We start from the raw sequence: 20,158 nt of genomic DNA, 5'->3' as shown, positions 1-20,158 counted from the left end.
CCAATGCTGGGCCTCAAGGCGGCCTTACAAAGTTAAAACATACATTGGGGTGGGGGAACCATAAATGTTTAAAATACACAACAAAATTATAAGACATTAGCATAGATGGAGGGCCAGATTATTCTCCAAAGGCCTGCTGGAACAAAAAAGTTTTAGCATGCTTCTGAAAGCCCATCAAGGAGGGAGCCAGCCTAGCTTCCCCAGGAAGAGAGTCCCAAAGCACTGGAGCAGCCACCAAGAAGGCCCTCTCCCATGTTCCCACCAAGCGCACCTGTGATGGTGGTGGGACTGAAAGAAGGGCTTCCCCAGAAGATCTCAAAGCACCGGCAGGCTCATAAGGAAGAATATGGTCTTTCAGATAACCTGGACCCGAGCCATCACAAACACTGATTAGGAAAGTCAACCTCCCCATTTCTGCCTTTCAAATATCAGCCAAATTATTGTTCTTTCTGTTAGCATTATTGTTCTCTCTGTTCTTAAATATAAATACAGAAAGGAGTAAAAAGCCACATGGTACACACATCAACTTCGTAATATTTTAAAGGATCTGAATATATATCCTCCTGACTTTCTGTGTGTGGTTTGTAAAACGCAGGTGCTCGGATTTATGCAAACCTTTGGACATGGTGAAGATGCGTGTGAAGCAGCTGTTTTCAACTGATATTTCTGCAGTATTTTAGAAAATCAATAATGTTCAAACAGCAATATGTAACATTTTTTCTGTACTATCCTTGGCAAACAATAATTCTTATCTCAGGATCCACAATTGCAAACTTGGTCCATTGGTCCAGATACTGTACAAACATAAAAGTCAAAGGCTGTAAAATGCCATTATTCACAATCTAGGTATGTGTTTATAAAGCGTTTAATCTTTTAGAAAGTACTTCTGCACAAGACCGTTCCTGATAGCTAATTCCCAGTGATTTGTGGAGCTTTTATTTCTTTGTCACCAAAACTAGCAGCATCCCCCATCCCCACTCTTTCTGCATGGCAATCTATTCCTTATACAGCTTCTAAACCAGTGTATGATACAATCTATGGCAGGCTGCATTATTCGTTTATTCATTTCCTGCCATTCAACCAAGGTCTCCAAGGCAGTTTACAATTGCAAACTCTAAAAATAAATAAAAAGTTACAAAAGACAGAACAAAAAAACAGCAGGCTTGTCTCAGACCACTGGTGGTTTATAACAAGTCTGCTGGATCAAAGGGGCGTCTAATCCAGCATCTTATTTCCCTTAATGGCCAACAAGATACATCAGGGACACCCATAACCAGGGCATGAAGGCATACAGCCTCTGAACCTGAGGATTTCATACCACCATCATGACTTCTCCTCCTTGAAAGTTGGAAAACAAGATGAAAGACCCCCAATGGTGCATGCAGAAGGGGGGAAATTCGACTTCATTCAAAAGTAGTTTACAACTGTATTTTAAAACTACCTGGAGTTTTGCCAACTGTGTCACATATTGGCTCAGTTCAGACAACACGTTTCTCTATGCCGTGGGAAAACTCCATTTAACGGTTGAGTGTTTAGGAGGTACTCACCATACAACATGTTCTAACTCCACCGTTGTGTGACTGTGGGCTCCCATGGAGTTGAGTAAAAGGCAAAGCAATGTTTGATTGACAGTTCCTCCGCCCTCTCTCCTCCCCCAGTCCTCCTGATGGTATCTCATCAGCCATTGCTGCAAAAAAAAAAACCCCAATCCCGGTGGCTCTCCTAGAGCAGCACTCCCTCCTTTCACCGCTCTTGCCAGAGAACTCTGTAGCCGGTGGGAAAAGTCAACTCAACACAATGGAAAACTCCACGAAGTGCTCCACACAACACCACAGTTGTGCAGGAACTCTCCTCTGCACAGTGTGGATATTCAGCGTGGAATGTTTTCCAAAAAAAACACCGTTGCGTGGAGTTTTCCTGACAGACAACACATTTCCCAATGATGGTGTAAAAACTCCACCATGGAATTCAAAACCACTGTTGAGAAACATGCTGTCTGAACTGAGCCAACCTCAAGTATTCTTGAAAATCCTGTCTTCGTTCAGTATGTATTCAAACTCTGCTGCAATTTCATTTTTTCTTTACAATGATCACCATTACATTTACAAAAAATACGTGATTAGGAAAACTTTATGTCATAATCAATGCTTATTAAATCTATAAAAGTTTTATGTTAAATACGGGGGGAAAGACATTTCTGGGAGAATCCTATAATCTCAGTGGTAGAGCACAGGCCATACATACAGAGGGTTCCAGGTTCAATCCCTGGCACCGACAATTAAACAAAAGATCAGTTACCAGAACGAAAGATCAGCTGCCCAAGACCCCAGAGAGCCACTGCCAGTCAGGGTAGACAATACTGGGCCTCCTCTTCTCTCTGTCACTTCTATGTGGCTATGAGTCAATGGGCTTATTCAGACATAAATGACAAACCATGATTTCGTGTCACAAGAACAAGTCATAAGGAGACTTGGGCTTGCACATGTTGTCTCCCTCCCTATGTATGCCATGATCCTGGACTTCCCATTCTAGTTTAGCGGCAAATCACAGTTTACCTTTTTGTCTGGATAAGCACACAATAACAGGTGCTAGTAAAAACAAACAAACCTGTCTTACAAGTGCTGGCCAGTTGTGCGTGTTTCTATCTGATTGGTAGGTTACTGCCACCAGACCTTTTACCCTCTCACTCTGGGGAAGGGGACCCCAGAGCTATGGCCCTTTTTATCTGCCTGGGAGAGCTGCAACTTCCCAAGCATAAGCAGACATTCTGCTTTCCTCTTACTTCCCAATACACACAAATAAGTGAACCCTGGAAGGTAATCCACATGGTGAAGCAGGTGAGATGTGAAACTCTTCCCTTGGATTTGCTCAGAAATCCACATTTGAAACCTCCAATACAAAAAAAGGGAAGATATTCATCAAATGAATACAATAAAAGCCAACAAAAGAAAACAGAGTGGATCCTTGAAATAACGGAAAACAATATAAGCTTGCTAACTTATGCTAAAGTCTTTGAGGTAAGATAAACACAGCAAAGGCGTCACTTGCAACACATGCAGCATCTTTAGTTGGTCAGGAGAGGAAACAGGGATCCAAAGTAACAAATGTTTGGATCCCTATTGCCAAAGGTCCACATTTATTATTATTATTAATAATAATAATAATAATAATAATAATAATCCTTATTTGTATCCTACCTTTTGCCCAATGCTGGGCCTCAAGCCACCTTTACAAAATTAAAACATATACAAGTTTGGCTGAGGAAGGGTCAGAGGCAGGGTAAATGCCCAGTTTCATTCACCAGTCAGGTGTAGGGCACATATGCATGAATATTCTTTTCATCTTTAGGGCTAGGAGATGAAGCTAGAACTGTGTTAATTAAAAGGGAGATGGCTTTGGCCCTCTCTCCCAGTCTTCTCATCCAGGAAAAGACATAGATTATGCCAAATGGGCTCTGGATGCTAGCACCTTTAGAGAAATAGATGCTTCTACCTTTAGAGAAATAGATACTAAAAGGCAGTTCAGTATCACAGTGCTTACCTGCCAACCAGGCATTTCAAAGCCTGGTTCACAGGCAAGTGCCAGTTAATCTCTTCAGAAGAACAGGAAAGATTTGCCACTAAACTAGGATCAGATGCTTGTGGGATATGCTGCCTGAGGGGAGAATGGAGTTGGGGGAGGCTATGTGTGAGTCCCAACATTCCTCACAGTTTATCCTTGATGTTGTGTCTGAACGGACCCATTGCATGTGTGCAAACTGAATGGGCCCATTGCATGTGTGCAAACCAGGATATTGATCTAAATTTTAATAATGGAAAATTGTATGAGCCAACACCTGGCAACAAATGACAATGGAACAAGAAGAAAATTAAAGTGACTTAGAAAGAAATCCTATGGCTTCTAGACAGCAGCAGGGGGAGAGGGGCATAGGATAATTAAAATTCCTGGATCTGTGGTCAGAGTCAGTGTTCCAACCTCAGACCCAGGAATCCAAGCTCCCAACCCCGTCCCCATCAGAGCAAGCATAGAGAGAATTGTGCAAGTGACCTCAGAGGGCAGGTAAAGGTGGCATTCTTGTTAGTGAGGAGGGTATTGGGGAGGCTAGCTTACAATGAATCCTCCAGCCTCCTTCTCTCCCCCCTCCCTGACGCTTCAGCTACACAGTGAAAGCTGAAATGCAGAGTGGGAGGAGTGCAAGGGCGAAGATCACCTCTGCCACTCTTCCCACCCTGCACTGAATGACCGTAAGTCTTCGAGTTCAGATGCTTACGGCTATCCCCATAGGACTGCACCCTTAAAAGAGAAATTAAAGAGATTCAAAGTTCTATAGCATCATCTCCTTTCTGAAGCTCCAAGCAGTCTCCTAGAATTACACAATGACTCTGTAAACACATAACAACCTTTCGGTTTTTAAAAGGCTTTGGCCATCTCTGCCGGACTTCTTACATCAGTTTTCCTGTTTGGGAGGATTTGTAAGTCCAGAGACAGAGAGAGAGAGAGAGAGAGAGAGAGAGAGAGAGAGAGAGAGAGGTAGGTATTATTCCAAATGGGCTATGGATGCCAGTATCCTTTTTAAACTGATGGGTTACATGCGAACACAACCATTTTGAACAGTCTAAAATGTCTGGCATTATTACGGTTACCAAGTAACACTTTAGCATGTTCACTCTCTTAAACCTGCACATTTTACTCAATTATCGGATTGTACCACTTCAAACATTTGAGACTTCTCTTTTTTGTCAGGCAACGTTCAACTTCTTATTCCCCAACTGCTTCCTCAGAATAATTTTAAAAAGGAATAGCTGATGGCTGTTTGTATCAGTTCTCCGAGTCTCTCCCTCTTGTGCTATATCTACAATCACAGCCGTTATCATCACATCTGTATTAGCTATGTGGGTTACCTTAAACTTTCCATCTGAGAGCCAACTCTGAATCAGCTGTCAACTTGGCTCCCCTAACAGTTGCTATACAAACAGTCCTGAATATCTTGGATTCTTCAGAGAACAATCATTCTATCTGCATTCAGTTGGAATGATGCACTTATTTGGCACACTCAGTCTAAGGGAGTAAGGATCACAGCAACTTTATTAACTGAACAATTCGCTTTTGTCCCAAAAATGTTCATTTCAACCAGGGTTTCTTTTTTCTTTTTCTTTTTTACAAAACACTACATGGCACCAGCAACAATGAAACCCAATTCAAGTCACAGCTCAGCTGTGGCCTTGGTAGGTGGCCTCGGGCAAATCTCTCCTTCTCATTCTCAATCCATCATTTACAAACAATTTGAGTGGTAATCACTTGCCTCAAAAATGGTTGTAGAGAAAAATATAATTGAAAAGCACTCCGCAGTAATAGTATTTCCCCCCTCAAAGCCTGCTATGCACAATAAATTATCAAGGTATTACTCTTTTAAGCTGGAGTTAAACAGAGCCATTCTTTATTTCCTCTTATTACTGGTGCTCCTCACTCTAATACAGCTATTGATTTTTAAATATCTAATGTGTTTCATAGTTGGAAGCATATTGATAAACCAGTGCAAATATTTTGGCAATCACTTTTCCACAGGGATTTTATAAGGTTTCCTTTCTTTTGTTTAAAATGTTTACCTGCCTAGAGCCTTCAAGACATATCAGGTTATAAATGTAAAAGAATAATAGCCTGCTCTTTATAAGAGCCACAGATCACTATTAGCTATAAAATCATTCCAATGAACCTACATGTAAGATTTTTATAGACACATTAAAAATTGTTTAGGTTAAAAATATCCTTGGGAGTCAACCAGTGGTTCTACATACAAGGAAATCACATACAGACACCTAAATTCCCTCCTTTCCCTCTCTCCTTTAATGACAAATTCCAAACATCCATTACATTTAACATACAAAAGGTTATTTATACTCCAGCAATAAAGTCATATCAACAGCATATCCAGATGACCCCATTTCAGCTTCCTAGATGAACAGTTTAGCACCACTAGTATTTTGTGGTAGTGTCTAAAAGGATACAAGTAGTCTCCTGGTTCAGACCAATTGCCTGCCTAGGGGCAGTTTGTCTAAGGGCGTTTTAGGCAGCTTCCAGCAAGAACCCAGAGGTCAAGTCTGAAGAGTCTATAGTGTTGAGTTATGACCCTCATTTTCTAACAAGACAGTACTACAAACAGTAGTGATACTTAATCTAACAACACTGAGCAGTTCAAAATTGTTTCATTCCCACTTCCTGACACACATACACAAACTTCGGGGTGTGCCCAAAAGGCCTCTAAATTTATCCTAATGAGAAATAACCCATTATAAACTCCATGGAAATTATTTCTTCAGGTCTTAAGACAAGGGAAATAAAAGTAACCTAAAAGTATAAGACTACTGGTTTGCAGTCTCTCATTTATTCAACTAAATTCAGCCTAACATATATAGACTTGATAGGATAACTGTGTAGCATCTTATGCAAAGCTATAAAGCTATTCTGAACGTTTATTTTATACACATTATATATGAAAATCAAAGTGGTGGATCCTTCTGCTCTTCTATTATACACATATTACATTTTCTGATGTACCACTTCACTTCATTAGCAAAAAAACCCCAACAGCTCTCTAATTCTCATTTACAATTTAACATTATCTTTCAGTTAGTGTTTTAAGTAATCTGAAATTTGCTTCATACATGACATTTTAACCTACATGGACAAACACTCTCTTGTGAGAAAACTGTGTGTATATTCTGCAACATGTATACCAAAAGTGTATTCAAATTTAGTGTTGACACTGAAGGCAGAACAATTAATACAGTTCAGCATAACACAAAGCATTCCACTTGCTTGTTATTTACAAAGCTTCAAAGAAAATCATGCCACAAAACAAAAACATAATTTACGTATATTAAAGTAGTTCATTCAAATCAGATTCTCTTGAATTAATTTCTCTCAAAGGATAGTTACAGGAACTGCAAATCCAACCCCAAAAACATCAACATCGCTCAAAAGAAAAAAAATTAGCAGAAACCGGGGTTTTCAAGAAAGGAGTCAGCAGTTCCCTTCTTATGTGATCATATATAGAAATGTGCAATAGGTAAAGACTCAAGAACATGACTATGTTCTGGATACATATACAAATTCTTTCCATATACAGCAGCCTTCTTGAGCCTGGTGCTTACAGATGTTTTGGACTACAACTCCCAATGTTCTTGACCATTGGCCCTGCTGACTGGAGCCTACAGGAGTTGGCCCAAAACATCTGGCAGGCACCAGGCGGAGGAAGGCTGACATATTATTATTATTATTATTATTATTATTATTATTAATTTATTTATTTATATAGCACCATCAATGTACATGGTGCTGTACAGATAACACAATAAATAGCAGGACCCTCACTGAAGGTAATTGTGGAAGACATACATGTGCATACATGTCTGGAAGTAATGGAACTTGTGTGATTTGCACTGGCTTTCCAATATATTTCAGAGCACAATGGCAAATTGTTAAAGAAAACAAACAAAAAAATGAAAACAGCAACATGTTAAAATTAACGATCTCCAAAGCTACAAAAACTGAGTGGAAAAGAGAAGTTTTCAATTAAAAAAATTTAACTGAATATGGAGCAAGATACAACCTGCCTTGCCATGCAACTTCTGAGGTCAGTTTCTGACCACAGCATAGTAACACAAATCACACTACTGTACTGAAAGAGTGATTGCTCCACCTGATCCTGAACTTTTATTTGCAACATCAGTAGCTCTTAGAATCAGGTCACATAAAAAGCAAAAGTCTGTCTCTTTGATTAACACAGTATTTTCAAATAACCTATATAATTTATACATTTTAATTAGCAAGATATTTTATATTCTCCAAGAAATCACACAAGGGGAGAAAACAAACTTTGCATAGTTAACGTTACAACAAAATTAAAGCGAAGTAACATGAATTGTAGCCAGGACAGGACAGGATGCACAAGTGCATATTTAATATAGAATCCTTTCCCATTATTTCATATTTCTCAACAACCCAAAACCAATTTCCCCCAAAACCAGGTACTCTTGGAGCATGATTCACTCTCCCCTACGTATGCCATAAGGCGCACACAGCACTCCCACAAATGCAGCCCTCTAAGCATGAGAGGGCTTCCCATGGGAGACTGAATTCTCCACTTAATTATACCTGTAACATATTGTTCTCTTCTGCTACTCTCATTTGAGCTTATAATGACCAATATTAACATAGCATTAGAAACAAAACAAAACTGCAAATTGGCACAAAACTGCAAGTTTCCATCACTGTTGTAACTGTGGCTTCCTTTAGACATCATGCGCATGGAGCTGCAACCCCACATTCTTTGAGTGTCTGGAGCAAAACAAGACATATTCAGACACTTATCTTTGAATACCAGTGCTTTGATTAAGGTATGTCCCAATATCAATTAAATTTTACATTTACTTTTTTTTGCAGGAGTTAAATTTTAATTTATAATGGAAAACTACAAATATAAAGTTTTTAATGTATTCATTACATGTGGTATTAATAGACACTAGAATATTTCTAAAGTGTATTACAAGATCCTTTAGGTTTAGTTAAAAGTTATCACAGATATACATTTTACAAAAACCTTTAATTTGTTTAAAATAGGCACTGAAATCCATCTTATATATTTAAATATCTACAAAAGGCTTCATCTAAATTATACTAAAGAGCAGAATGAAAAGTACTTAATCTGTCTTATGTAACAGAGGATTCTGATACTGCATCACCAAAATTAAATGCACTGACTTACAATACATTGCAACTAAGTTCCAATACATCGTAATGGATTGAAGAGTACAAAATAATGCCATGTGGTTAAAAACTCTGAAGAAAACAATCTCTGAATCCTCTGAAGAAGCTTATATGACTTCCACTGACTTTCCACTAAAGCAGGAAACAGTAGCAATTTGTGTAACACTTGCTTTTCTTTCTCTTCCTTTTCTCTTTCCTTAAAAATCAGACTCACCTGAGCTTGGACCACCTTCTTCATAATCCCGTTCGCTCATAATCAGAAGTCTAACTCTTCAAACGTGAAAAAGTGAAACAGCAGAAAGCTGACAGTTGTCCTCTTGTTCTGTACAAGACCTCAAATCCTGTCTCTCGATAGTAGTGGATTAATCCTGAAGCAAGTCATCAAAGCTTCATGCAGTTTAAAGTACGCATGTGACACAAAGCCAAGCTGCAGTGCAGCAGCAGCAGCAGCAGCAGTACTCTCCAACAGATTAAGCTGAGAGGGATGTTCATCAGTGATAAACCCCCCCACACAACAAGAATACAACTCTATCATCAAGTGTCGCCAGGTAGAAAGCCTTAAATTATATCTACAATTGATCTGGTGTTTACACCAGCAGATGTCTCATTTAAGAAACTAGTTCCATCAGGCAAACTATCCTTGTGAATATAAAGATATAAATGCGGCAAACATCAGATTATATGGACAGCATGCTATTCATAGATCAATATTTTACATAGTTAAAATATTTAAGCCTAAATCCATGGGTATTAAAGAGCAAGTACATGATTTTTAGTTTGCATTAGCTCAAACTGATTTGCATATTCGCCAAAGTACCCATGTTGTAACATTGAGAGTAAAAGATTAAGCGGAATTCTCTAGCCTCGTGTGTTTGATTGGAAAATAACACATCAGGCTAGCGAGCCTTCCTCCCCATTTGGGGGACAACACATTCGTCAATACTTAAGTTATCAATAATAGACCAATGCCTTGCAGAAGCCCACTGTATAATAGTCATATTCCCCCTAAATGTATTTAATCCCATTAAAATAATTATTTGTTAAAGATTATTTTCAATTTAAATATACTAAACAGCATCATTTGGAGGAACGAAAGAACCTGTCACATATTATTTCCCCGTCTAGCCCCTACTGTCTATCCTGACTGCGAGTGGCTCTCCAGGGTTTCAGGCAGGAGATACCAGGGGTTGAATCTGGGGCCTTTCCCATAAAAATGTGCCCTATCGCTGAGCTGTAGTCCTTCCCCAAAAACAGAGTTCCGAGGAAGAACTTATATTTTCTAACAGCATGATCCTCTACAGGTTTACTCTAAAGTAAATGCATTTCAGTAAGACTTACTCCCAAATGTACACAGGAGTGCAGCCTAAAAGTGAAACTGATTTCTTTGCATGTTTTCCTTTAAATCTTACAAAGTTTAAGACTTGGGAGAGGAACATGTAGCCCTGAGGTCTGATGTAACCCACATAACAGGGTTTCCCCAATCAAGCCACACCCTCTTCTCAGCCCTGCTCCCTGAAAGCAGTTCGTCTTGACAAAAGCCTCTCACTGAAACCAAAGGGAGTCTTTTTTCAAGCCTAACTGCAGTGTGGGGAGCAATTTGGGGGGAGGGGCTGCACGGGGGGGGGAGGAGTTAACCATCCCCATGTGCTTGAGCCTCTCCTGCAAAAAAGCCAATGGGAGGCTTTTTTCAAGCTTAGCTTCAGTGGATAGGATGATCTGATGGGGGGCACAATTTTAATTTGCTATTTTTATCTTTTTATCTTTTATTTTATTACGTTGTTCAGACAACACATGGTGATTAAGCATTTTGAACTAAATATTATGGCTTAGAGTTTCGTATGAACCATGACTTAGTGTCTTATGTAAACCATTCCTAATCATGGTGGCTACATAACCACAGTTTAAACACTCTCACTAACATTTGCTGCAAAAGGATTAGCAGTCTAACCATGGCTTAGCGTGTTGTCTGAACAGGGCCACTGTTTTATTCCTATGTTCACACTCCTAGAATCTATTTTAGATACAGAGAGGTATGTAATTAAATAAATAATAAAATTGAAATACTACATCTATAGTTCTCTCTCTCTCTCTCTCTCTCTCTCTCTCTCTCTCACACACACACACACACACACACACACACACACACACTTAAAATTTCTTCATTTCATAGTCAATACAAAAGTTCTATTTCATAGATAGTAAACAAGCAAGTGTTTTCCAAGGTTGCAATCTTAAGTACCTGTTTGAGAGGAATCCCACCAAACTCAATACAAGCGCTTAGAAAATATGCATGGGATTGGGCTGCACATTCAAATATCACTCAACTGGAAAATCTCACTTGACCACTACCCCCGACACATTTAGCAACTTCAGGACCAGTTACGGAACACTGGGACAACTAGGTTCTAATTGTTCCAGGTCATTCATTTTACCTTGATCCCTATGGGAAAGGCCCAAGTTCTCCATCCACTGACTAACTTTGAATAGTTTTAAAAATCTGCAACGAATAGAAGGGGCTAAAACAGGTCTGGGAGAAGTAACTAGGCATCAATATTAACCGTGACCACTGGGATTTTATCTGGTCTACACCCCACCCACCCCCGTATAAATCAAACTCCTCAAAAATAAAAATAAAAACACCTTGAAAATAGTGTATTGATGCCTTCTCATGCTAGGGAAATTCTGCTATATTTATACCATTAGTAGTCTCCCTTTTTGGAGGAACTGGAAACAGAAAGGCATGTTCAAGCATAAATAGTGAGACTGCAAAACAATAGGGCTGCAAAACATCTCTAGACAAGGTATGTGCAAGGTATGTCACACCATACATAATGGACTAACCTAAAACTGTAAAGCAAATTATTAAGATCAAATTATTAAGATATGTACTGTCTTTCTTCCCACACACGTAGCTCTCAAATACCATACTGAATTGGTTCATACTCATGAGGTTGTTGGTTCAAATCCCACAATAGGGAAGCAGGACATGTAATTTAGCATTATTATTATTATTATTATTATTATTATTATTATTTATTTATATAGCACCATCAATGTACATGGTGCTGTACAGATAACACAGTAAATAGCAAGACCCTGCCGCATAGGCTTACAATCTAATAAGTTGTAGTAAACAATAAAGAGGGAAGGAGAATGCAAACAGGCACAGGGAAGTGTAAACAGGCACAGGGTAGGGCAAAACCAACAGTGTAAAGTCAGAACAAACTCAATATTTAAAGGCTATAGGGAAAAGAAAAGTTTTGAGCTGAGTCTTAAAAGCAGTGATTGAGTTGGTAGTTCTCAAGTGTTCTGGAAGAGCGTTCCAGGCGTAAGGGGCAGCAGAAGAAAAAGGACGAAGCCGAGTAAGGGAAGTGGAGGTCCTTGGGCAGGCGAGAAGCATGGCATCGGAGGAGCGGAGAGCCCGAGCGGGGCGATAGTGTGAGATGAGAGAGGAGAGATAGGCAGGAGCTAGGCAGTGAAGAGCTTTGAAGGTCAGTAGGAGAAGTTTATATTGGATTCTGAAGTGAATTGGAAGCCAATGAAGAGATTTCAGAAGTGGAGTGACATGGTCAGAGCGGCGGGCCAAGAAGATGATCTTAGCGGCAGAGTGGTGGACAGAGACCAGCGGACTGATGTGAGACGAAGGAAGGCCAGAGAGAAGAAGGTTGCAGTAGTCCAACCGAGAGATAACCAGTGCGTGAACGAGAGTCTTGGCAGAAGAGACAGACAAAAATGGTCGAATCCTGGCAATATTATACAGGAAGAAACGACAGGATTTAGCTACTGCCTCGATGTGAGGAGTAAAGGAGAGCGAGGAGTCAAATAAGTGTCTCTAGATCCATGGTAGACTAAGTGACTTGCAAGAACAAAGACCCAGGTTAAACCTACAGCATCTTAGTTAAAGGATTTTAGGTACAAGGGCCTGTGCCCAAGACCTTGGAGAACTACTGCTAGTTAAGAGTAAACAATACTGGGATAGGATGACCAAAGGTTTGATTGATTATTAGGCAGCTTCCTACATTTGATGTTACATATAGCTATCTTAGCACTACTAAGTGCAGGCAATCATTCTTGTATAGTGCTGAGATTATAGAATGGAGGAAGTGTCGATGTTCTGTTTCTGTGGATCATCTCCCTCTTGGCTCCTTAATTATACATAGCATTCTTACATGAGAATATATAGCATTTAAAATGAATTCTACTGCTATCATTTTTATGATGAACTATGGCAATTAATATAGTATAGAGGCAGATCTGTTCAAACAAAAGAAGTTAGAAATCCACCTGGCCAGGTTTCAGTTTGAAATGTGACTTTCCCAGAAGCCTAATAGGAAACAGCTTTGTAACTTGCTGGGGAAATACATCAGCTGCTGCTGTAGTGGTGGAAGTAAGATGAACAAATACATCCCCATTTTTATTTGAAAATATGAAGCTTCCTTATAAATGAGTCAGAACACCTGTCCTTCTATCACAGTACTGTTTACTTGTCTTTAGCTCTCCAGTTTGAGAAGCAAGCTACACATTATGCACAAATGAGTATAACAAAGTTCCAACCCACCCTTTTTAAATGAAAAGTAGCCTTGGAAGGCTACTATTTTGAGCGGAGGAAATGCTGAGATTGAACCTGGGGTTTGTGCACAAAATCCAGTCATGGGATCCATGGCAGAACATTGCAAAGCTTGAAGTTTAGCTACCTCTGGCTTAGAACACGACTGATTTAAAATCTGCTGTATCTATATGTATCAAATAATGTAATAAAACTTCCAGTAGGCCGGGGTGGAGAGAGACCAAAGTTAACACTACAGATGGCACAACTAGTATATAAGCTGGGATTTTATTTTTCCATCTGCTATCTAAGCAGCATATTGTTTGTATATATTCAAGCAATACCAACAAAGTACAAATGTTAGCCTGTGATCACTGAGATTACAATATTAGATATGCTGTCTGCAAATAGCATCATGTTCTGAAACCTAATCCGCACGTGTCACATCTATTGCCAGCTATCAAACGGTTATATAAAACACTGGATCTTATCATGAGCAACTCAACGCAGAAAGTTTCCCAATCTGGGACTGGAGGTGGGCAAAATGTCCTGAGAAGAATATGAACTTGAAAGCATCCCTTAAACATGATTGTTTACATTCATGTATCAACTGTACATACATTTAAACATTTGCAGTGCTGAACTTGTTTAGTGTTGTAGCTGAAACAAGCCTGCATAATGTGCGACCCCTCAAGCCAAGCTCAGAGAAACGTACATTTTTATGGCCTTCCACGTGCTTGATAAGCTGACTGCACCTCCCACTATCTAACAAAAACAAGACATCGTCACAACTCTTTGCGAAAAGGAGTTCCACAGTTCAGCTTTAAGTACAGACCTAGAGTGCTTCTAGGCAAGGCTTTTATGGCACCATTGCCCTGCCTCATTCACAGAGATTTTATCGGGGATTTGAACAACGTCTTCTTCTATGTTTTCCTACAGCTTCTTCTGTCTTTCCACTTAATGCAGAAAATCTGTTAAGGAGGAAAAGACAGAACAGCTGCACATGCCAATCAGAACATGCCTTCTGATTGTTAGGACTAGGAGCCCTCAGTTTGGAAGCACTAATAGGTTTTGGAAATATCATGAATAAGCCTCCCTATTTTAGGAAGAATTTTTATTTATTATTTACTTTTAGCACTTTTATCCCGCCCTTTAGCCAAAAAGGCTCTCAAGGCGGCTTACCAAAATATTTCTTCAGACCCTGCCCACAGGTTTACAATCTAAAAAAATGACACAAAAGGAAAGGGGATTGGGATGGGGGGTGAAGCAAATTCAGGCACTAGATTCTTAGTTGCAAAGTTCAGCAGCTGCTTCCTTTCCCTCTCCCTCTAATAGTCTCACACAGATCAAGGCATGATGGAGAGGTGCCTGGCTGCTGCTGCTGGCCTCAGCAGTGACGGTAGCAGGAGGGCGGGGGCTCTCAGCTGGAGCTGGACCCAGGCACCATGGAGAGGTGTCTGGCTGCTGCTTCCTCACCCACTGATAGCCTCAGCAGTGCTGATTGAGGCTCCAAGTGGAAAAGACTTTTTTATTTATAGTCCTTCTCCCCACATACCTCGTCTGCTATAATTTCTTCCATCCTTCTTTCACTCTTGTACCCTAACCTCCCCACAAAAACTGCCAGTTTCTTTCATCGCTCCCTCTTTTGGCTTTTATATTCACTTCCTCCTGTAATAGCTTCCTTCTCTTATCCCCTTCTTCTCTATTCCCAGTATCTCTCTTCAACCATCAAGCCAAACAAAAACACAACAATCAATTCAGTTCAAAAATACATTACATTGTAATTTCTAAAATACCAATATGTTAAAATGCTTCGTCAAAAAAATGTATTAACTTGGCACCAAAATGAAAACAAAGTTGGTGCCAATCATATCTCCTTTGGAATGGCATTCCAAAGTTGGAACGTTACTTTGTGAATCCATATACATTATGTTCCTTTGTGGATACATAGTATTTATCTCCTACTGATGGTATTCGGAGAAGAACTTAGTGCATGGTCAGGATAGTATTAAAGGAGATGACCCTTCAGGTATTTGTGTCTCAAACCGTTTAAGGCTTTTAACAGGCGTCTTGAAATTGGACTCAATAATGAAAAGGGAACCAATGTAATTCCTTAAGGATTGGTGTAATATGGCTCCTGAATTATGCACATTGAAGCTTCCAAACTGTTTTCAAGGACAGCCCCACATATAACATGTTACAGTAATCCAGCCTGGATGCCGCAGCGTGAATCACTGTGGCAAGCTTATCCCAAGAAATTTGTAGCTGTCGAAGCAGCTGAAGCCAGTAAAAGGTGCTCCAAGCCACTGAGGCCATTTGGGTCTCTGGTGACAATGTTGGATCAAGAAGCACCCAAAGCTGCACATCTGCTCTGTTGGTCCTTAACTTGAGAGCCAGTGTGGTGTAGTGGCCAGAATTTTGGACTGGGGGCATGTATGCACGATTCATTTATCACGGGGTCATCCCTGTGCATCCAAATGATGCACAGGGGATCCCAGGGTCAACCGGGGACGACCTCAGACTTCCCCTGGGATAACTGAAACTGGGGATTTCCTTTTTTTCCCGTGGTCCTAGGACAACCCCGAGGACCGTGGCTGGTGTGACGCTGCATCCCCCAAATTTTATATAATAATAATAAGATGATAATGAAGAAGGAAATTCCTGAATCTGTAAAAGACAGCATGACTTGGCAATGCCCTTCACATCCATCTAGAAAAACCACCATGAGCGAGAAAGAGACATGATGATGATGATGATGATGTCTGTAGTGCCTACACAGCAACAAAAGAGATTTTGAACTGAAATAGAGGGGGTTCCCCCTGACAATGCTATGGTTAGTCAGAACATCAGCTGACCAACTTAAGGCACCAATAACAGGGACAAAATGTCAGTTACTTAATACATAAAATATTGTTACTGCTAAAGGACGGCACCATTTTGATCCCGCTTAGGGACCAAAAATGTCTTAGGTCATGTTGCCTTATGTACTCCAACTCTTCATCCCATTTTTATTGACCACTCAAAATCCCCACCAGCAAGAAAGAAATGGTTATAGCTTGTGTTTCTATCAGACCTTCTAGCCTCAACTTGACACAAATCCAGACTTCACTACTGGCTTCCCAGCATGTACAAATAACTTTTCTTACTGAAAAAGATGAAGGAAATTGTACTTAACAGAACATCTGATGTCAATTATTACTACATCTAAAAGTAGCAGTGCCAGGTAATATGACTCAGCTGGTAGTGCTGAATCCTTTGTACATGAGGTCATTATCCAATTATCTTTGTTGCAAACAGGTTATTTCTAGCCACCTTTGTCAGAATAAAGGTCATAAGCTCTACAGAATTAATTTCCTCCACTGCCCAAATACAGATATATAAATTTGCCACTCTTACTGTCTTGCTAGTTCTCAGGGTTGCTAGCTTCATTTACACTTGGGTTCCTATGCACTTCACAGTTGCATAACTGCCAGATATCCAGTGATATTTTTTTTATTATTTTTTTTACTACATCTGCTGTATTTTTGCATGCCACTCAGTTGTTAAATGCATAGGGAACACTGACAGGGAAAAAAAAGTAAGGGCAATTTTACCAAGAGCATAAGAACTACCTTCCTGGTTAAGTCCAAGATAGAGATGTAAAATTTCTGAAAATTTTGAAGCCATGGAAAAAACCCAGTTTTTCCCCATTTTTTTCAGGGGGAAACGGAAATTTTCGGAAAAATTGAAATAATGCAATATTAGCACTTTTTACAGATTGAAAGTCACTTTGTTACTTTAACACAATAAAATGTAATTATGTCCAAGTTGGTTTGGCATAAAATTATTACATTTGGTATATTAAAACTAGTGTATTCAAACAATTTTTACAAATTTAATTTATTTTTTTACTTTTTTTTGGTAACAAATGGAGCTACAAGCTCCCGAACTGTTAGGAACACCTGAACTGTAAGGAACCCCAGTTTATGAGGAGCAGGCAAAAAACAATTTTAAAAAACAACTGAAGAAACCACCAACATTAGTAACGTCTCCGCTAGTCCTCCAGTGTCAAGATATAAAGCCCCCATTCCCACAAAAAGAACTGAGAAAAATAGGGGGGGGGCAAGATTCCATGAATATGCATGAAATTTAATCAGACTCATTTCCTGACCTATAGCTATCAGTATTAGTTTCATTCTCTGCTTCCATGGAAGTGCCCCCCAGAGGCAGAAATGCATCTTCCTCTTGCATTTGAGAGTTGTAGTCTCAGTTTGCAACCTAGGACTTGCTTGTCCTTGGTGCACAGACATTGTAATAATCTGATGCTAGGGAAGGGCAAGATGGATGGATGATATTCTGGAGGTGACAGACTTGACCTTGCGGGAGCTAGGGATGGCAACAGCGGACAGAAAGCTCTGGTGTGGGCTGGTCCATGAAGTCATGAAGAGTCGGAAGCGACTGAATGAATAAACAACAACGTACAGTTTTTAGACATCATTTGGAGAAGTAAATATCTGAACACCTTGTCTTAAACATTTTATTCATCATGCTAAAATAAAACATCCCGTAATCCGTTTTTTCTTCATTTTTTTCAATTTTTCAGAAAAACAAAACAAAAAAGGCTTTGGAAAAAACAAGGAAAAAACAGTTTTTTCTGAATTTTTCCGGATTTTTTCTGGGCCTTCACATCTCTAGTCCAAGATCCATTTAGTCTAATCCCAACATTCTGTTTCAACTACAGCTATCCAGATAGTTCCGGAAGGCGCTCAAACAGAACATAAAGGCAATGGTTGTGCTATGTTATTTGTCCTTCTTAAACATTTAAACAAAACTTGCTATTTAGATTTGTAACAGTATGGAGCTACTCTTTGATAGTGACAATTTTATTGTACAAACTTTTAGTTACATCTAATTTAAGCAAGTCATAATCTCAGCCTCCATAGGGGCAAATAAGGTAATGATTGTGAAACACTTGGCATGTTAGAATTTTTAAAAGTTCAAGGAGAAAAAAGCAATCGAATATAACTACGATGAGTAATCCAACACAACAGAACATGATGGCTCAAAATACTTTGGACACACCTGAACAACCTGGTTATGCAGGTGGAAATTCAAGTATCTCTGTTGTAGTTTCTGGAACCTGTATCCAGAACCTGTATCCATGAAAACTGCCATCTTGGCCCTGTGGGGAAGAAGAAGGACCAAGGGGACAGGAGCAGGCAGAAGTAACATCGAACATCGGGGCCTGCTCCTGCTAGACTCTTCCCCCCCCCACAGGGCAAACTGCCATCTTGGCCCTGTGGGGAAGAAGAAGGACCGAGGGGACAGGAGCAGGCAGAAGTAACATCGGGGCCTGCTCCTGCTGGACTCTTCCCCCCCCCCCACAGGGCAAACTGCCATCTTGGCCCTGTGGGGAAGAAGAAGGACCGAGGGGACAGGAGCAGGCAGAAGTAACATCGAACATCGGGGCCTGCTCCTGCTGGACTCTTCCCCCCACACACAGGGCAAACTGCCATCTTGGCCCTGTGGGGAAGAAGAAGGACCAAGGGGACAGGAGCAGGCAGAAGTAACATCGGGGCCTGCTCCTGCTGGACTTTCCCCCCCCCACAGGGCAAACTGCCATCTTGGCCCTGTGGGGAAGAAGAAGGACCGAGGGGACAGGAGCAGGCAGAAGTAACATCGGGGCCTGCTCCTGCTGGACTCTTCCCCCCCCCCACAGGGCAAACTGCCATCTTGGCCCTGTGGGGAAGAAGAAGGACCGAGGGGACAGGAGCAGGCAGAAGTAACATCGGGGCCTGCTCCTGCTGGACTCTTCCCCCCCACACACACAGGGCAAACTGCCATCTTGGCCCTGTGGGGAAGAAGAAGGACCGAGGGGACAGGAGCAGGCAGAAGTAACATCGGGGCCTGCTCCTGCTGGACTCTTCCCCACCCCCCACAGGGCAAACTGCCATCTTGGCCCTGTGGGGAAGAAGAAGGACCGAGGGGACAGGAGCAGGCAGAAGTAACATCGGGGCCTGCTCCTGCTGGACTCTCCCCCCCCCCCCACAGGGCAAACTGCCATCTTGGCCCTGTGGGGAAGAAGAAGGACCGAGGGGACAGGAGCAGGCAGAAGTAACATCGGGGCCTGCTCCTGCTGGACTCTTCCCCCCCCCACAGGGCAAACTGCCATCTTGGCCCTGTGGGGAAGAAGAAGGACCGAGGGGACAGGAGCAGGCAGAAGTAACATCGGGGCCTGCTCCTGCTGGACTCTTCCCCCCCACACACACAGGGCAAACTGCCATCTTGGCCCTGTGGGGAAGAAGAAGGACCGAGGGGACAGGAGCAGGCAGAAGTAACATCGGGGCCTGCTCCTGCTGGACTCTCCCCCCCCCACAGGGCAAACTGCCATCTTGGCCCTGTGGGGAAGAAGAAGGACCGAGGGGACAGGAGCAGGCAGAAGTAACATCGGGGCCTGCTCCTGCTGGACTTTCTCTCTCTCTCTCTCTCTCTTTCTTTCTCTCTCCTCCCTCCCTCCCTCCTTGACTCCTTTTCCTTGTGTGTCATGTCTTTATTAGATTGTAAGCCTGAGGGCAGGGACTGTCTTTTTTGCTAAGTGTAAGCCGCTCTGAGAGCCTTTTTTGGCTGAGGAGCGGGGTATAAGTATGATAAATAAATAAATAAATAAATAAATAAAATAATAGCTTCACAGAGGTCCCAAAATTCCAAGGTTCCATTATTTCTGAAGGCAAACAAAACTCATTTCTAATATTTTAGCATATTACTGACAATTGTTACATATCAAGGAAAATATAAAATGCGGTCTTGGAGATAGTTAATGTTAGGCTAGTTGATATAATTATACTTCAAAGAGTAATTATTCTGCTG

General features: G+C 41.0%; 1 protein-coding gene across 3 annotated transcripts in view; it reads right to left on the bottom strand.

Moving 5' to 3' along the window:
- The window catches only part of SLC12A7 (solute carrier family 12 member 7), a 115,034-nt gene that overhangs the window by 83,536 nt on the left and 11,340 nt on the right, over positions 1 to 20,158 (bottom strand). For 2 of the 3 annotated variants that reach the window (XM_063130209.1, XM_063130210.1), the window contains exon 1: positions 8,981 to 9,180. The exons of the other annotated variant lie outside the window; for it this stretch is intronic. In XM_063130209.1, the coding sequence (XP_062986279.1) occupies positions 8,981 to 9,020 (40 nt within the window). In that variant the 5' untranslated portion in view covers positions 9,021 to 9,180. Of the gene's footprint in view, positions 1 to 8,980; positions 9,181 to 20,158 lie in introns of those variants that run through there. 3 annotated transcript variants of the gene reach the window in all.

This window comes from Elgaria multicarinata, chromosome 7, assembly GCF_023053635.1.
Source record: "Elgaria multicarinata webbii isolate HBS135686 ecotype San Diego chromosome 7, rElgMul1.1.pri, whole genome shotgun sequence".
Lineage (NCBI taxonomy): Eukaryota > Metazoa > Chordata > Lepidosauria > Squamata > Anguidae > Elgaria > Elgaria multicarinata.
Note: the sequence above shows the minus strand (reverse complement) of the source record. Positions and strands in the feature narration are given on the sequence as shown.